The 19,866-nt window shown below is 34.9% G+C and overlaps 1 protein-coding gene across 7 annotated transcripts in view; it reads left to right on the top strand.

The window, feature by feature from the left end:
• EXOC2 (exocyst complex component 2) overlaps positions 1-19,866 on the top strand; it is a 276,866-nt gene that overhangs the window by 233,708 nt on the left and 23,292 nt on the right. For 6 of the 7 annotated variants that reach the window (XM_032340937.1, XM_032340932.1, XM_032340936.1 and 3 more), the window contains one exon: positions 17,561-17,616. The exons of the other annotated variant lie outside the window; for it this stretch is intronic. In XM_032340937.1, coding sequence (XP_032196828.1) covers positions 17,561-17,616 — 56 coding nt within the window. The remainder of the gene's footprint in view (positions 1-17,560; positions 17,617-19,866) is intronic. 7 annotated transcript variants of the gene reach the window in all.

The raw sequence follows: 19,866 nt of genomic DNA, 5'->3' as shown, positions 1-19,866 counted from the left end.
GAGAGATTACAAAAAAATCAGGGATAAATAGGAGGTCAGAAGACTTAACACAGAAAGGTTAGGAAGATGTTAAGAGAATTTTTTTTCTATTTTTCTATTCACTTCTAATGCCCACATTCCCCAACCTGCCTTCCTGGGTTTTTTGTTTGTTTGTTTTTTCATTTCTTTGCTTCTCTTTGTATTTCTGCACGTGGGGTGGTATGGGAGTAAGTTAGGGTTCCTAGTTTCTGACTTATAGGAAGAAGTGAAAAATGTGTATTTCAAATATTCTCTTCTTTATGCCTTACCATTACAACACTATAAATTTGTTTCTGGCTTGATAGTCTCTAAAAACCAAAAACCAGTATGTTTATAGTTTCATTAAAAGCAATACCATTCATATGCTTCTACTGTGGCTAGGATTGAAAGGGAAAATTTTGAGAACTGTTAGTTTAGAACTTAAGCCTTTGTTGCTTATTGTCCTCCTTAAGGTTTTAAATATGCACAAGTGGTCATTGGCTCTTGTAACTTCCCCATCACAATACCTTTAAAGATATATCTCTTTGTCCTCACTTGGCTTTGCTAGTCCTTACTCAGCTACACCTGCATCCCCCTGTCTCCTGCTCTGGGCTTCTGCTCTGGTGGAGCTCTCCTAACCCAACCTGAGCTTCCCACCTAAGCCTTCCTGAAGGCTATGTGCATCTTCATTTCCACCAAGTCTGAAGCCACTTGAGAAAGCACCACAGTGTACTCAAAAACTGTGCTAAGTGAATGGAATAGGCAAATGAATTTACTCATTCTAATAGAAGATGTACACCTATAGAATGTTGTGAGAAAGCTAAATCATTGAACAATTCTTTCTTTTTCATTTCCTCTAATATGTCATCAGCCAAGGTCAGAAATGCCATCTCTGTCTGTGTCTCTCCGCCAGTACTAGGAGAGAACCTCAGAAATAAACAGTTTAGTAAATACTTATTGAATTAATTATATGCAACTTCCTTAACCATCTTGTCTTACTAAGCAGCAAAAGCCATCCCCCCAAAACACTTTAGTACAGCTTAATTATAAGCCATTTTAATAACTATTGAACATCACAGTGGAAAACTTTTGAGTATGGGTTTTTAAAACAACAACGTCTTGAACATTTCCTGGGAGTCTCCATTAGAAGGGAAACTGACAGACCTGAGAGGGACTCAGAGACCTGACACATCCTCTGCTCCAGAGCTGAGGAAACCCAGCCCAAGTGAAGGGTTACTGAAGGGTTACTGAGTACCATGTGATCCACATAACTGGCCAGGACTTTTCTCTTTCTGCCTCAGTTTATCATTTATCAGCAAGGTAATTAATGTTGTAAACTCTATATTGTATAAACAGTCCAACAGTAATACAGTTTGAATCCAAAACTCAGTCTGGGACTAAGTTTTAAGTGATTGGAACAGTAGATATCCACAAAGCAGTTTGTGTCTCTAAGAGTAAGTTAAACGTGGTCCTTATATTGTATGAGATACTTACTTGAGATACGGATTTTCTTTTGTATCAGTTTACTTCAATTTTGTGGTAATGTCCAGTACTATAAAAATGTTTGAGTGACAACCAAAGTAAATTCATAAATATGATATATTTGAAAACCCATTTTTTATTTTTGAAACTGCTGTCATTTCTGATTGCAAATGGTGTGACAGTCTATGATTATGGTAACAAGAACTTTAAGAATTATATGTAGAATGTATATCACTTTTAGCAAGTTTTTGTATTGAAGGAACTTAATAATGGGTTTTATGAAATCACAAAAAGCCACCTTCAGGGAGTTTAAATATGGTGGCTATGAATAAGATTAATATTCTTGTTTTCTATAGTACAAGTTAGGTTGTATTAATGAAAAGAAAAATTGGTGTATATTCTTGGACTTTTTTCCTTTTGATTTTGTGCTGTGGCTTTTTCTCTGCTAAGGAAAATGTAATCCCCCCCCTTTTTTTTTAACTAGAGAAAGTGCTACTTTTGGGCATGTGTGCCCATATCCTACAAGACTATACTTAAATTAATGTTGACAATAAGGTGCTTTTGCGGGGTGGCACTCAGTCTTTCACCATTGAAAACTGGCAGTCCCCACTAAAGATAAATTTGCATTTCTGCAATGATCAGTTCTGTTACCTAAGAGAAATGAGTGTTTATGCCTACCAAAGACAAAAACAATATTCATAGCAGCTCTATAAAATAGCTAAAAATTAGGACGCCTGGGTGGCTCAGTCGGTTAAGCATCTGCCTTCACTCAGGCCATGATCCCATGATCCTGGGATCAAGTCCTGCATCCGTCTCCTTGCTCAGCAGGAAGCCTGCTTCTTCCTCTACATCCTGCTCCCCCTGGTTGTGCTTTCTCTCTGTCTGTCTGACAAATAAATATAATCTTTTGAAAAATTTTTAAAAATAAAATAGCTAAAAATTGGAAACATTTCAGATGTCTATCAGCAGTTAGAGTGGATACATAAATCATTATGTGGTCCTACAGTGAGATTTGTATAGTACTGAGAATGACCAGACTCTCCTATATGCAACAACATTAATTCTATATATACTACTGAGGGAAGGAAGCCAGATGCACAAGATATACTGTCTGCTTCTATATGAGTTCATTATTTCATTTATATGAAAACCAACAGATGGATCAATAGAGAGAGAGAGAGATTGGAATAATGATTATCTTTTAGACAGGGATATTGCCTGGTAAGGACTACCAAGAGAGCCTGCTGTGATGCTGGATATAAATGTCCTCTCTCGGGGCACCTGAGTGGCTCAGTGGGTTAAAAGTCTCTGCCTTCAACTCAGGTCATGATTCCAGGGTCCTGGGATCGAGCCCCACATTGGGCTCTCTGCTCAGCGGGGAGCCTGCTTCCCTTTCTCTCACTCTGCCTTCCTCTCTGACTACTTGTGATATCTATCAAATAAATAAATCTTAAAAAAAAATAGAGATGGGGTGGGGCAGGAGTGCAAGTAGCAGAACATGACAACATGAGTCTCAACAGGGGTTATTAATGGGCTCAGTAAACCTTCCGTAGATCCTCACTCTCAGCCAGAGGGCTCCACTATGACAGCCATCTGTAAGTTAGACTTAATTTTTAAAAGAGGGGAGAACTTCAAACTTAAAAATCTTGAGAACAGGGGCACCTGGGTGGCTCAGTGGGTTAAGCCGCTGCCTTCGGCTCAGGTCATGATATCGGGGTCCTGGGATCGAGCCCCGCGTCAGGCTCTCTCCTCAGCAGGGAGCCTGCTTCCCTTCCTCTCTCTGCCTGCCTTTCTGCCTACTTGTGATCTCTGTCAAATAAATAAAAATTCTTAAAAATAAAAAAAATAAATAAATAAATCTTGAGAACAGAGTATCATGATTTAGTAAGTGCAGCCAATTGTGTATCTTTTTCAAGTGCTTATTTTTGTGTAATACTTTGTGTAGGACTTTTCAGCTGTGAAAGTCACTAAATCCAAGTATCTAAATAAAGTGAATTTAGATTCAGACCTTTAAATCACTGTGATTTCAGTTTAAAAACACTTTTATTTGTTAAATGTAAAACTTAAAAACTTACCTTAAGGTGAAGCCTCCATAAGCTGAGGTCCATGAATGACTACAGGGATCAGCCCCTGTGACCCCCATGGGACATGTCTCCTGAGCATGTACATTTGCTTTTGTATTAAGCTGATATTTTGGGGTTGTTTCTTAACTTTAGCATAACCTAGCTTGTTTAAACTAATAAAATAGTTTTTAGTTCCTTTTTATCTTCTTTTCTAATTTGTTTTCCATATTTATAATGCATGGGATATATAATGTACATATATGTCTAATTTATTGTTTTATAAATTTATATATTTTATATCACAATATATATTATATAAGTATGTTATAAATATGTATTATTTATTTGCATTATTTATAATATTCATATTATTTTATTTGTATTTAACATATATAAATTTATTCTAATTTCTATTTAATAATTTGTATTTAAATTAAATAACTTAAATATTTTTAAATTAAGTAATTTATACATTTATATTTAATAATTTAAATTTATATTTAATTTTATATTTATATTTATTATGTTATACATCTTACATATTTATGTAATATATATTTATGTAATATATAAATATATTAATATATTAAAATATATTTGTATATTACAATATAATATATTTACATAGTGGGACATAGTTATATAAATCAGAGGTTATATATTATACATTATAATCTTATATCAAGAGGGCTAAAAAATTTTTGGCCTGTAACTTGCATAATCAGAAAAGTTTGGAGACTGCTCTACTACACTGTGCCTCTTGATGGCAGGCACCATGTCTTAGTCACCACTGGAGTCCCCACAATAGGAAGTCCCTTTATATAATGAATTCTCAACATATATTTGAACAAATGAATGTTTTAGTAAATGGATTCCTTTAGAAATGGAAGTGACACCTTGTATGTAGTGTACACTGCCTTAAAAGTGCATGTGAGAGAACCTGGTGACATATTTAAGTCATAACTGTGTGAATGGAAACATGTAAGGCTGGCCCATTTTTGTCATTTTTAAGCTCGTAACATTAAAAGTAAAATACCAAACATCAAGTTTGCTTTAGTTCATATTGAAAACTTGATAAATTTATTACAATATTCATTTTGGTCCATTTTTCTTTTTTTTTTTAATTTAAGTTCATCTTTAGTTTTTGATGTGGTGTTCAGTGATTCATTTGTTGCATATAACACCCAGTGCTTATCATGTCATGTGCCCTCCTTAATGCCCATCACCTAGATACCCCATCCCTCCCCCCATCTCCCTTTCTGCAAATCTTGGTCCTTGTTTTTTTTTTTAAGATCTTATTTATTTATTTGAAAGAGAGAGAGTGAGTAAGAGAGAGCGCAAGCAAGGGGAGCAGCAGAGGGAGAAGCAGACTCTCCACTGAGCAGGGAGCCCAATGTGGAGCTTGATCCCAGGACACTGGGACCACAACCTGAGCCAAAGGCAGACGCTTAACCAACTGAGCCACCTAGGTGCCTCTCCCTAAGTCTATCTTTAAATAAAAACATTTTGCAGTTTAACTTATTTTTACATACACTATCACATTTTATCCTGCCAACGACCCCACTGGGGTAAGATTTTATTTTCCCCATTCAGCTGATTTTTAAAATTTGGAAAATCAGAAAAGGAATCAGTCTTGTTCAAGGTACTAGAATTAGGACCTCAGTCTGTCTTCAAATTCAGACTTTATCACTCTTACTGGAGAAGTATCTGAGGTACAGGAGATGGGTCAGGCCAGAGGGATAACAGTACTATATTATTTTGCATATCTCAATATTTTGTAAATAATTGGGTTAAAGAAAAAGCACTTTGTGCCTTTTCTGCCAGAGGTGTACCTAACAAGATCAGAAGAGGGAGAGCTGCTGTTTTCCCTGAGTGATGGCTCATAGGCTTTGGTCTCACAGTCCTACCCCAGCTGAAGAAACAGGTGGTGGCTTGCCAAAAGGACAGTATGTGTATCCAGTTTTCCTTTTTCCCTGATAAACAGTGACACACTGGATCATGTCAATGTATGGCAGAGTTAAAAGGTTACAATAATGAAAAAGTATCAGGAAGAATATAGGGGTTGTTGCAATTGTTTTTGGATAAAACTGTACCAGAGACTTCCATAAGCAACAAGTTTTGTGGAGTCATAAAAGCGAGCATTGATTGTGAAGATGGAAAAACAACTGAATAATTATTAATAACATTTTTCAAGAGTAAAAATAACTGATAATTCAAATATGGCAATGAAGATATTGTTAAAAAGAGAGAAACAAAATCCTGGCAATGAAATGAGTCATTGTTACTACCTCTACGGCTTCTTCTCCTTGCTGCTGTTGAGCTCCTGTGCCTTTGTAGTTGGTAGTGTTTACAATAAGCTTTTAAAGCAGTATTACAGACAATGGAAGTGTAGCTAATATATGAAAACAGCTTGTCTAAGTCAGATGCCACCATCCAAGCCCTTTCTACCTTGCCATGCTGCTGCTTCAATTTCATTTCCAACAGTTAAATACCCAGGGCTTAGTAGTTTTAATTGTCACAGTTATGCTTAAAAGATGCTTATTGAAAGATTTACAAGATTTTATTACAAATGGCAAAGTTTCATTCTTTTAATGGCGGAGTAATATTCGTGTGTGTATGTCTGTGTGTGTGTGTGTCTGTCTGTCTGTCTGTGTCTGTGTACACACCACATCTTCTTTATCCATTCACCTGTAGGTGGACATTTAGCTTGCTTCCATATCTTGACTACTGTATATAATGTTAAAATAAACATAGGGATGCATATATCTACTGTTTTTGTTTTCCTTGGATAAATACCCAGTAGTGGAATTACTACATTGTATGTTATCGCTATTTTTAATTTTTTTGAGAAACTTCCATACTGTTTTCACAGTGATTGCACCAATTTACATTCCCACTAACAGTGTTCAAGGGTTTCCTTTTCTTCAAATTCTCAGCAATACTTGTTATTTCTTGTCCTTTTGTTACTAGTTGTTCTGACTGGTGTGAGGTGACAGGTGACTGGTGTGAGATGGACCTAAAGGATACATGCTGAGTAAAATAAGTCAGACACAGAAAGACAAATACTGTATGTGAAATCTAAAAACAAACAACCAGAACCAAACCCATAAATAAAAAGAACAAACTTGTTTGCCAGAAGGGAGAGGGATCGGAGGATAGTCAAAATGAGTAAAGGGAAGTAGGAGACTCAGGCTTCCAGTTATGGAGTGAATAAGTCACAGGGATGAAAGGTATAGCATGGGGAATGTAGTCAATGGTATTTTGATAGTGTTGTATGGTAATAGATGGTAAGTACACTTATGAGCATAGCATATTATTTAGAGTTGTTAAATCACTATGTTGTACACCTGAAACTAATGTAACATTTTTTATCAACTGTACTTCAATTTAAAAAAAAATTTCTTGGGCGCCTGGGTGGCTCAGTGGGTTAAAGTCTCTGCCTTCAGCTCAGGTCATGATCCCAGGGTTATGGGATTAAGCCCCTCATTGGGCTGTCTGCTCAGCGGGGAGCCTGCTTCCCCCCCTCTCTCTCTGCCTGCTTCTCTGCCTACTTGTGATCTCTCTGTCAGATGAATAAATAAAATCTTAAAAAAAAAATTCTTATCCAAGTTAGCTACTGGCTTTTCATATTCTTTTTCTGCCTTCTATTTTATTACAACTTCATTGTTTTTTAATTTCAACACTTTTTTTTTTTTTTTAGTTTAATGGTTGGAACAGATTTTATTTCTTAAGTTGTATATGGAACCATATGTTGAGAATAGGGACTTTATCTTATCATTTCTTTACTGTGCTCCACAGTGGTGATTCCAGTTTTAGGGATGCAATAGCTGCTCCATAACACGGTTGGTACCAGCTATCATGGGTCAGACAGTGGTAGAGCACTTTCTGTGTGTTTGTTCAGTGAAATCACAGAAACCAACACAGCTAACTAGGGGAGCCAGGATTCTAACTCAAACAGTCAGGCTCTTTGTGCCTGGCTTCTCTCATGAGCATTTATTGATTTTTATTTAATCAGTGTCATTTTATTTAAAAAGCAAAGAAACTTATTTTGAAATTGAACAGTTACTACAAACCTGTTTATGAAATGTGATATACAAATATAATAAAACATTGCAAGTGTAAAACAAAATGCATCCATTTGCATAGATAGAATGACTTTTATTTTTTTGTCTTTTTCATTTTGCTAATTGAAGTTGCCTTCTAATGAAAATTTTTTTTTCTGACAAAAGACTAAATTGAAACAAATGAGTTTGATTTATCAGCTAATGTTAAATTGATTAAATGTCTACCTTTATGTCTGAAATTCAGTATATCATGTTCAAATGATGAAATGATATTCTATGCTAAATGTGTACCGTGTGCTTTAATATTCTATGTTAGTATATTTCATAATCTGTTTTACCAACCAGACTTTAACTTTGAAATGGGATATGTTGTGATATTCTTGATCATTTTTAAGTCTTGAAAGCTATTTGTGATATATATAAATGCTAAACTGTTATGAATATAAATCCTTTCTTACAAATGGAAAACACAAGCCATGAAATAATTTTATTCTTATTTTCAGTGCTGGTAGTATTTTCTGTTTTCATAAGGCAGAGTTTTCCTGTTCATATTTAAAAGCTAGGAGATAATATTAGTTAAAGTCAGAAAAAAAAATATCCTGAGAAAGAAAATAGAGAACTGTAAAGGTTGAGATTATTCATTCACATACTACATATGAAAGGTATCCTCTTCTCAAGTGTTCATTTAAAAAATCTCTGATATGGCAAAAGACATTTATCAGTTTAGGAAAAGAGATCAATTTAGGAATGATCCAACTAAAATATGAAGACCTGAAAGTTAAAACCCTTCCTCTGTTCCAACAAAAGCTAATTTTGTTGCAAGATATTTAGGCCTTTCTCTTTGTCTGCCAATATTGATAGTTTTTGGTTACCTTTTTTTTAATAGGCAGTAATTTCAATAATGTGCCTTCAGAGGTAATTGAGTAGATAATTTATTTAGAAAAAAATACCCCAAAGTTCTTTCATGTAGTGTTTCAGTTTGACCCAAAAAAAAGTACATTGTGGGATATTTATAGTATTTTTCGATCTATTTTTGTCTGTAGACTAGGACTGAAAACTGATTTAGGGCATAGGGGTTAAAAACAGGAAATGTGGTTTATAAAGTAGGTAGTATCTCCAAAGTTTCCAAAGTTTGATTTCTTATAGTATTGACTGAAGAATATCATGTTTCAAAACAACATTAGGCAGAGTACCTTGAAATCAGTCTGTGTTTAAAGGAGTTGTCTGTCCAATTATGACAGGAAATGCTTCATGGAAAAATTTGCATTCTTGGTATATGTTCAAATAGTACATCATTGCTTTCTTTAATTAATTGCACAGTGCTCTTTTCTCTCTAGCTCCTTTTTAGACAGTCTTAATATAGTTAGATTGAGTATAAGTCTTGTGTAAATTTTAGTAAATTTCCTTTGATCTTTGTGTTTGGTTAAAATTTTATTTTAGTGTTCTAGCAGAAGGTTTTGTCATTATCATAATTGAGAAGGAGCATGTATTATAGTTATAGTTATTAAATAATTAGGGAATCCAAGTTAAGAAAATGGTATAAAAAAGCAGAGTTATAATTTTGTATGGCTTTGAATGACAGCTTGGCAGAAGTGATCAAAACTAAAAACCTTTGACTCAGCAATCCCATTGCTAGGAAAATATCTTACATAAATTATTCTATGAGAATACAAAGATTAATATTCATTGCAGCATTATTAGTAATATGTACTGAAAGTCAATGAAATTGTCTAATAGAATAAATTATGAACAGAATAAAATTAATAAATTAGAATAAATATAGAATAAATAAATTGTGGCACATCCATTGCATAAAATACCCAGCAGCCACTGAAAATAATAAGGTAGTATGTATACACTGGCATGGAAGAATGTTTGTGATTTATTACAAAATAAAGTAAGCAAGTTTGAAGAAGAAATGTGTAGTGTAATCTCATTTTTGCGGGAGAAAAGTTTATATTCATTAAAAGAGATTTGGAAGAATACATACCAAACTAGAGAGAAGGATGAAAGAGTTTATTGGACTTTTGTTATTATGAAAACATATACTTCTGTGTTTTAATTCTTTTCAATTAGTATTTGATTTTTTTTTCAAAATAAAAAAATCAAGAAGAAAGGTCGATCAATCCAAAATGTTTACTATTATGTTTTTTAATATAGATATTCTTTAGAGAAGTCTGCCTAGTAGTTTTTCCAAAATTATTATTATTTTTTTAAAGATTTTATTTATTTATTTGACAGAGAGAGAGAGATCACAAGTCGGCAGAGCAGGAGGCAGAGAGATGGGGGTGGGGGGGGTGGGGCGTAGGCTCCCTGCTGAGCAGAGAGCCCGATGTGAGGCTCCATCCCAAGACCCTGAGATCCATGACCTGAGTTGAAGGCAGATGAGCCACCCAGGTGCCTCAGCCAGAATTATTAATTATAAGAAAAATCAAATCTGCTCACATAATACTTTTTAATATATAAAACATTTTCCCATATTTCAAAGAAAATTTGAAGCTCCAGCGAATTAGCTGATTTTCCAGCTAAGATGTAAATCCAATTCATTCTATATACATCCATACATTATCTATTATAGCTTATCGCTAGGTATTATTCCATGAGATCGGCACAAAAATAATAGTAAGACCCTTTCGACGTGTCAGGGGACCATTTTCTCATAAATGGTCCTGAGGATTTCATCAAACAGAGCCCTGTTTACCAATTTGGGTTTTAGTGTTTGGCAAACAGTTTTCTTTTATACAGTTGCTTTCTTGTGCTGTTTTAGAGACAATGTAAAGCTCTCTCCCATGTGCAATGTATGTCCTGTGAAGAGGAGAGCTTTATTTCTTATGAATTTGTTTTTTGTTTGTTTGGTTGGGTGGTTGGTTTTGTTTTGTTTGGTCACTACTGTAATCCCAGCACCTGGAAGAGAGTCTGGCCTGTAATAGTAATAGGCACTCAAAAATATTTTTAGTAGTGTGCCTATTCCAAAACCAATTGTCCCCTTTATGTGATTAAAAGAAGAAACTGACAAATATGGCAAGAAAAAAAAGTACTTCTTATCCACTTTCATGTATGAAAATAAAAACCTTCATTATTGGAGAAGATGGTATGTAGTCCAGGCCCAGTTACAGGAAGCCCACCCTGCAAGAAGGAGCCTACAGGTTCTTGCTCAGAGTAGAGATGCTTTGTTTTCTCCATGGGGAATTTCCACACTGGGCTGCTAGATTAATTGCTAAGTGATAGTTTAGATTGATACCGTGTGGGTGGGGACACTTTTTTGTCAAATATCATGACACATTCTAATTTTATATTCAGAAAGTAGAGGAGATACATATTGTAAATACTTAGAAGTTGTTCTCATTCCTTTGGAAAGTTGTGGGGGTTTATCTAAGAGGAACCTTTTTAAAAACAATACTTATTACTACATCATAATAATGTAACATTTGTAACTCCAAGAAATAAGTCATTTGCCTTATTTTTTCTGTGTGCACTGTTCACATGGACAGCTCATTTCCTAGTAGTACTGTAAATGTGGTATTTATGGCCCACTTAATGTTGGAGCTAAGGCTAAAACCCTGGTTTCCTAACACATTTACTAAGTGTTCATTATGTTCTAATGTGTCTGGGCTTCTTCCTGAGTAGCACATAATGAGCATTCAATAAATGTAAAGGTTTATTGTTTGACATAAGCTATTTGCTAATTAAGCATATAGCCAGAAAAACAAAGCATATTTGGAAAAAATATATTTAGACTCAGCAGTATTCCATTCTGTTATACTTAATTGATTCAAATTATATTTTTCAAATGGATCCTACAGAATTATTTCAAAAGGACTGTTTTTGTTTTCTTGAATCCTGTGAAAAGTAAGATATATGCTTTAGCAGAGAGTATCTCCTTTACACATAAACTGAGGCATTTACATTTTTAGTGGATGATGGCTCAAGTACAAAATTCATATTATAGAATCCTACATGCATTAAAAATTTTCTCTGATGTATTTGTTGACTCATTCATTCCTTTATCACTTTATTTAAGAGGGTTAAGGGAACTTATTAGTGAGTAAGACATACATGATGTTTGCCTTCTTTCTTCATTCATAAATATTTTTGAACTTGTGCCTCAGACCAGCCACAGTAATGGGTAGTGAGGATACAAAGATGTGGTAAATGGAGGACAATTCCTATGCCTGTGAGTTAACAATCTAGCAGGGTAGATATCAATTAAGTAGTCATGTAAATCAATGGAAAGCTGCTACAGTGGGGGAAGAGGGAGTTGGTGCTGAGAGGACATGAGAGGTGATCTAAGTGTATCACCTCTGAAATACAAGGGAGAGTCAGCTGGTCATAACCAGTAATACTTCCTCCCATTTGCTGACTGCCTGCTCCCCAACAGATATATTGTTAGCCTCTTAGAAGCATTATTTCATTTATTAAATGGTATCTCTGTTTGATAAATGAGAAAGCTACACATTAGAGATGTTCAGAAACTTTCCGCAAGGTGACAGCTTAGTAAGTAATGTGAGTATTTGAGGTCAGCACCTGCATCTGCCTTCTGTTCAGTTGTGTAATTCTGATTTACCCAGGCCATTACTCAGGTGTCCCTGTAGAAGTCAGTTCTTCCCTAACCATTGCTGGTATGTTACGTTCAGCCATTCTTTCCAAACCAAGGCAAAGTGTGACAAAAACAGTTCCACTATATTCCAATTTCTAGAGAACTTTATGTAAACTAGAAAAATAAGTATATAGTCAAAGACCAATATGCAGTTATTGCACAGCCCAGTAACATTTGATATTGTATCTGGGCTGTCTGCTGCTGTCATGTTCTAATACACACATTTAGCTGTTCAGAGATTGCTAGTGCCACTCAAAAGAACTTTGCCTACAATTAAGCTGTAGCCAGGGGGTTACATGATGGATTATAGTATCCAAACTTCTAAATCATGTGTTTCAGAACGAGAAATTGGCTCTCTTCTTCTAGTTATCATACATTTTACCCAACTATTTATGTCTTTCTTTTTAAAAAGTACCTTAAATATGTGTACTGCTTTGTAATCTACAATATGTCCTCTACCACATAAGCTCTCTTAGGGTGGGGCCATGTCTGTTTTGCTCACTTTTTTATACCATCACCTGGCAGTGCCTAGCACATAATTGATGCACAACAAATATTTAAACAATAAGAAGATAAATATATATCATTTTTATAGTTTGGATAGCAAAACAGGCATTGTAATCTCTACATTTTGTAAACTAAGCTGCTGTCTAAAAGGTGAACTGGGCCATATCATTAGTATATAGGTAAGCCAGAACTTTGATCCCAAGTGTTCTGGCTTTACATTGAGTGTTTTTTCTATCACCTCAATGAACTTAAAAGTCTTCATCAACCTTTAATGTTAATAATATTAAAACTAGAATAATGTATAGTGAGAAGAAAACACACTACCAAATTTAACTACAAAATCATCCCTTCGTCATAGTCATCATAAACCTTTTGAAAATAGTACCATAACCAAAAATCAAATCCTGGTCCTGCCCCCATGGATCATGGTCCCTTTAAACTCTGCCATCCACTTTAAAACCTCAGGCACTTTAATAACAAAATTTATGTACAGCTATGGGAGATCCTTAGAGCTATGGGATCCTTCTTGGCATTCTTACTCCCTCTTGCTTGCTTTCCAAATCTAACCCATTCCATTCAAGCAAGTTAGCTCAGCTGTCAGTGAAATCACAGGGAAGACCCAACTTTACATTTTACAAAACCTAATTCTGTTTCTTTCAGCTCTGAGTAATTGAATTTCTGTCCTTTTGGCATGATTGCCTTGTACTTTCCTCTTCCAGGTCAGTAAAGAGCAAATTTGTCACTCTAACCACTGAAAGGAAGATTGCTACCTTCTATCAGCTGTGTTTTGATGGAGTCCTTTGACACCAGTACCACATAAGCAAGCAAGGCATGCTCATGCATCCTACCAGGATGCTATAGGTTTTGGGGGGTACATATTTTTAAAAGAACTGACAATCTCTTATAGCTGGGTTTGGAGCAGTATTTTTAAACAGAAAACTTACCAGGCACTTAAACCCAGGGGGTTAATCTGTGTTTATTTTTTTAGAAACACATCTGAAAGTCTCAGTGAGTAGGATAGGTGCTAGGGAGGATAGGCTAGTGTGGAGGGTGTGATACTGGTTTTGTTTCTCCTTCGGCTGATAACAGGCTATAGAGTGGAGTAAAGAGAAAGGAATTGAAATTCTTAACTAGGAAGACCACAAAGATCTTATCTGTTTGATGTTTGTGAACCTTCAGACCTCAGTCCCTAGACACTGACACTGTCTAGTCTCTAAGTCCAGTGCCCTTCCTCCACACTTCCCCAGTACTAATCTTTAACCTTTCAAGAACTTAAGAAAAATAGAAATTGTAAGTAAATGTTTTACAAATTAGTATAAATTGTATTACAAAGATTTTTTTCTCACAATATAAAACCCTTTCATTCCACGTATTTGCTACATGCGACTTATGCACACATGTGAATACCAATACATTAGGATAAAATTTAGTAACTAAAACTTTGAGGTCTTAATACATACTGAGGATATACACATGCTCTACTTGAGAGACCTATTGTCTCATTACCTCTGATGTGAGCCTTTCAGGGTCCACCATGGAGTAGAATCTCAACAAATCGATGTTAAATGAATTAATGAGAACTTTAGCCATTCCCTTAGAACTAATAACAATTTCAGCCCAATATGCAATAGAAATAATTCTCTCTGTATTTAACATAATGGATTTTTGTAGAGAGACAATCAATGACTTATTTTTATTTTAAAAAAATTTTTTTTAAGTTATTAACACCAGCATATACTTTGCTTTGGAAGGTTGTAATAATATTTCACAAATCTCCATCTCAAACTAAGCATGCATTTTTCAGACGTGTTCAATTTAATGCTTTCTTTTTGAACCCATACTGACCTGATGTGTGGCTTGACTGAGAGCTCTCTTTCTGTTCATTCCTAGGGCCACAATTTTTTTTCTTCTTTTTTTTCCAACATTACCACTTAATCTCTTAAAGTGGTTGTTGGGGCTTTTTTGGAGTGGGGGTACAATTATTTCATTTTGTCCTAGTCATAAAATTAAGTCTCCAAGAGATAGAATTTTTTTTTTCCTCAGTTTGTTCAGGTTGAGGCTGTGTGTTCCCTCTAACATATTATCCTTGTGAAACCTGTGGTCAACCTAAAACAGGAAGCTTGTTTTTTGTTTTTTGGTTTTTTTTTTAAAGATTTTATTTATTTATTTGACAGAGAGAGATGACAAGCAGGCAGAGAGGCAGGCAGAGAGAGAGGAGGAAGCAGGCTCCCTGCTGAGCAGAGAGCCTGATGCGGGGCTTGATCTCAAAACTCTGAGATCATGACCTGAGCCGAAGGCAACGGCTTAACCCACTGAGCCACCCAGGCGCCCCAGGAAGCTTGTTTTTGTTTTCATATTATTTATCAACAGCAATATAGTTCTAATGGTTGAAAGTATCTTAGTTTTTATTCTTACTATTCATAGCTTTGCCTTTAGAATTATATTGAGTAATTTAGATTTATCTCTTTTACAGGGTGTTTTATTAGTAATGCTCAGTCTGATGGGTTCTTGCCAGGAAATGTTTTTCCTATCACGGTCAGAGTGGGAGTTGAGTTGCTAGCATGTGACACTGGCTTGCTTTATTCTAACTTTAATTTTCTGCTTTTTAGTCAGCACTCTGGCCCCACTCTTGTCTTTTACATTGAAGAATCTTAGAAGTTAAAAACTGCCCTGACATTTCTAATCATCATTGCTAGAACATTGCTAGCACCCAAACTTCTGACATTTGTTCAGATAGTAGTATTGACAGAACCCTGGTTTTCACGAACAGCTGAGACTATTGAATTTCTCACTCTTAAGTTCCTTACATCATCACTGGCTTAAGATTGTGCTTATATTTTTAGTAACTATATACATGGTTATGTATATATGTATATAAGTATGTATGTATGTATGAGCTAGTCTTTCACGTATTGCAATTTAAAAATTCTTGACCTGAGAATGGTGGTTATGAACTCTTGAACTGGAGAACCCTTCCGTGCTTTCCTCCACTCACCCTAAGAGAACTGCCTGGAGAACAAGGGACAAGAGGAGACCTTTTGACTTGGATGACCATAGTCACCAGAAACAGATGTCACAGCCAGATCTCCCTGTTGCCCTAACTATATATAACATGTGAACAATCCAAAGGAACAACTATGTGGTATGACTTTCCCCTTAGAGGAAGAAAGCTTTTCTGGTCTTGAGCACAAGGTAGTCTATTTCACTTTCACTTACAATAGGCTCCTGATATTTTTCCTGATATATTTCCTACCTCCTAGATAAAACTTGTACCTTTCAATTAGTTGACTTCAACTAACTTCTGAATATTTTTTGCTCTTCAACAGTTTTCTCATTTTTCCACCAGAAAAGCAGAATTAATAACACTTGAACCTTGTATCCTAAAGTATATATAAATTGGCGCCTCAAAAGAAAAATAGTGTACCTATTTATGTACCATCGCATATGACAGAACCGAAAGCTTTTTATATATTTAGAATCTGAAAATGCCAATTCAGAAAGCTGATTATAGTTCTTGGCCTTTAATCTCAACTTTTCTAAATAATCAGTAGCTTAGATGACATTATAGAAAAATTCTCCTTAATATTTTTACTGTTAACATCCATGATTTTACAATACAGGAAACTTTTCTCTGTTCTATAGGAAAAGATTTCTCAGTATTTGCAATTAATTCTAGAAGGCATTCTGAAGTAATATTCCACTCCAAGTAAATGTAATTTCTTTAGAGTTACAGTAAAGTAGCATTTTGTTTTACATTTTTTTCCTACAAAATTATAGTAATAAAAGTTCTTACTGAGCCTGTGGATACCAGAACTAATCACATGCATTATCTCCTATAATCCTCACTGTAAACCTATAAGATAGATACTGTTCTTATATTCTGATAGAAGAGAAAACTGGGCTCTCAGTCTTCCTGCCAGAAGTCATAGTTTGTAGCTGATGAAGCTGGGGTTTGATCCAAGATAATCTGACTTAAGACTCCTATACTGTTAAATCTTCTGCACACCTGCTTTTGAGTACCTTCTTTTGAGTGAAGTAATATTTGTTACTGTCTGTATTTGTTACATTTGTACTGTCCTGAAATCTTGTATTGTGTCCAGTTTTTAACTTGCTTTACAGAATCAGATTGTGACTTTGTCAAAAATTTCTCCCAGAAGTAATTTTTTAAGAGCAAAATGGTCATTCTGGGGGTACCTGGGGGGTTCAGTGGTTTAAGACCCTGCCTTAGGCTCAGATAATGATCTGAGGGTCCTGGGATGGAGCCCCACATTAGGCTCTCTGCTTATCAGGGAGCCTGCTTCCCCTCCCCCTCTTTCTGTGTGCTGCTCTGCCTACTTGTGATCTCTCTCTCTCTCTACCAAATAAATAAATAAAATCTTTTAAAAAATGGTCATTCTGCATGACTTAACTTTTACCTTTGGAAATAAGATATTATAATAGATAATTTAGCTTTTATAAGCTTTGTCAAATATCTTCTGTCTTTTGAGGGGGTCTGCTAATGTAAATGTGTGTGTGCATATACACACACAAAGATATGAAGAAACTGAAGGATAGTTTTAAATTTCAATTTTGAAAGAGACTGACCGTCAGTTTCAGAAAAATAATGACAGAAGTGGAAAAACAATGAAAGAAAATGCCTAATTTAACTTTTTTTTTTTTTTAACCTGTATGAAAATAGTCCTTTTACCATTTGGTCCTCAAAAGGAACTAGACAGTGGTAGTGTTACTTTCTGTTTCTCCTTAGAAAATTCTAAAGCAGTAGTACATATAGTGCACAGTAATGCCATCAAGGGAGATGGGTAGCTTGTTTCCATTAAATGCCTTTTTTCCCTCCCTCATTTTGATTTCAGGTGTCAGAAACTATTTAAAAGAAGCATTGGTGAATATAATTGCTGTGCATGCAGAGGTAAGCTATCATTAGGTGTTCCTGAGAAATATGGGTAACTGGAAAAAAAGAAAAAGAGGCAAATTTGATGGTTTATATGGTAGTCTTTTTTTCCCTTCAGAATATATATTGAGTATAAATAAAACACAACTCTACTTTCATACATGCACACACAATCACACTCAACACGTGTGCTTTTTAACTCTGAGAGGTTTTTTTCTGAAATTGTGTGTGTTTAAAACTAAATTCATTAGTGTTCAAAAGGTAAGGAGAAGAGAGATTGAAAAGATGAAAGGTACGTTAAATCCCTTGTCTTGGAAAATTCATTAACCTCTTTTTAACTAGGAGACAAATAAGCACTGTTGTCTTATTTGTGTAGCAATGTGCTCTTACATAGTGGCTGGGATTCCAAAAAACTAGACTTGTTAGAAAGATAGGCTGAAAGGGCACGCTGAGGTTAGGAAGCAGGTGCATGGTTTCCTATCAGTAACTGACTTAGGTACACGTAGATGTTGATGCCTCTGGTTCTTGCTAAAAGTTGTCCTCACTTAAAGCATTATCATCTTAAACTTCACATTAACCTCCTTTGTTAACATCCTTCTTAGAAGGACTCTTCTAAGGAACATCAAAAGAGGCATAGCTATCACCATTATCACCCCTATGACTACCTATTCTATAATTTCACAATCCATTACTCACTGCTTTGCCAGTACTTTCAGAGTTGTTATAGCTCATAGACTGATGGATGACCAGATAAAATGGGGCCCAGCAAAGAGGTTATCATTAGATAATTTCTACTGTTGCTTGAGTGCCTTTTAAGCTGTATTTATCTGATGTAAGTGTATTTAGTTTATACCACTATCTTCATCCAAAATTATCAGAGGTTATCAAGGTAAACTGGAAAAATGGATAATGCAGGCTAAAACAAAAGAGTAACCAAAGGAAACAAGAGAATGCTTCCTAAATTTGTCTCTAGGTTTGAAGTAACTCAAGCAGAAAGAGAAATATAGTATGTTACAGTTTCCATTTTTTTAAAAAAGATTTTATTTATTTGACAGAGAAAGATGGCAAGAGAGGGAATACAAGCAAGGGGAGTAGGAGAGGGAGAAGCAGGCTTCTCACTGAGCAGGGAGCCTAAATGTGGGGCTCCATCCCAGGACCCGGGGATCATGACCTGAAGCGAAGGCCCATGCTTAATGACTGAGCAACCCAGGTGCCCCTATAGTTTTCATTTCTTAATAAAGAAAAACATACATGCCTCTATAAAGTTTATATATGATTTAACTCTAGCAAGAATTTATCACATACATTTTTAAATTATTTTATCATGATTTTCCAAAGATCTACAAATGCTTTCTTATTATGTTAGCTTCCAGTAAAATTAGAGTATAAAATTAAATCATCGGTCAGTGAAAGCATTTCTGTGGTAGATGAACAGGTGGTAGTCAGAAGAATTGCAAAATATGTAGGCATTTTTAGTGATCATGGTGATTCTCAAAGAAGCAGCTATTATTAATGTTCACTATCAGTAACCATGATTTGTATTAGGTTTTCCAGTATTAATTTTTTTAATTAGTTTAAGATAAACTTTTAATTTATCTCAGTGACTGAAGGTAGAATTTCATTCATAATGTTTATTATTTAGTATTTCCTACCTGATCTTAACCTGACAAATTTATAAATCAGCATAGTAAAATGTTTTACCACATTTTCAAATATAATAACTCTTAGCCTGAAAATACCAAAATTCAAATTTTGAAAATATTTTATGTCAAATGAAAGGAAATACATATTAAATTCAGCAAATAGTAAAATTGGGGACTTAATTGTCCCCAATTGGGAACTTTTGTTGTCCAGTACACGATAAAGTGCCCAATATGATATGATGTTTTAATTTAAGAGTCTGGCCCAGTATGTTTTTCTTTTAAATGTGGTAAAAAACTGACACAGTATATTTTTATTTCTACAGTTTTCTCTTTAGAAATAATATTTCATTTTGTGAAAAAGGCAAGAAGAAGAAATCTTTGAAACTATTTTTACTTTGTCAACATCAACAATACCTTTCAGAATTATATTTGCCGATATATTTTAAGAGGATTAGTTTGGGCATGAATCACTTAATACAACTTAAGTATATCTTCCTTTCATTCATAATTATGATCCTTTAATAATATGACTTAGAAGACCTTTGAGTTATTTTGTCTTGTGCATTTCTTTTTTTTAACAAATTTAAGTTAGGAAATGTTCCCATAATGCACTATTTCTTCTTAC

The sequence above is a fragment of the Mustela erminea genome, chromosome 4, assembly GCF_009829155.1.
Source record: "Mustela erminea isolate mMusErm1 chromosome 4, mMusErm1.Pri, whole genome shotgun sequence".
NCBI lineage: Eukaryota > Metazoa > Chordata > Mammalia > Carnivora > Mustelidae > Mustela > Mustela erminea.
Note: the sequence above shows the minus strand (reverse complement) of the source record. Positions and strands in the feature narration are given on the sequence as shown.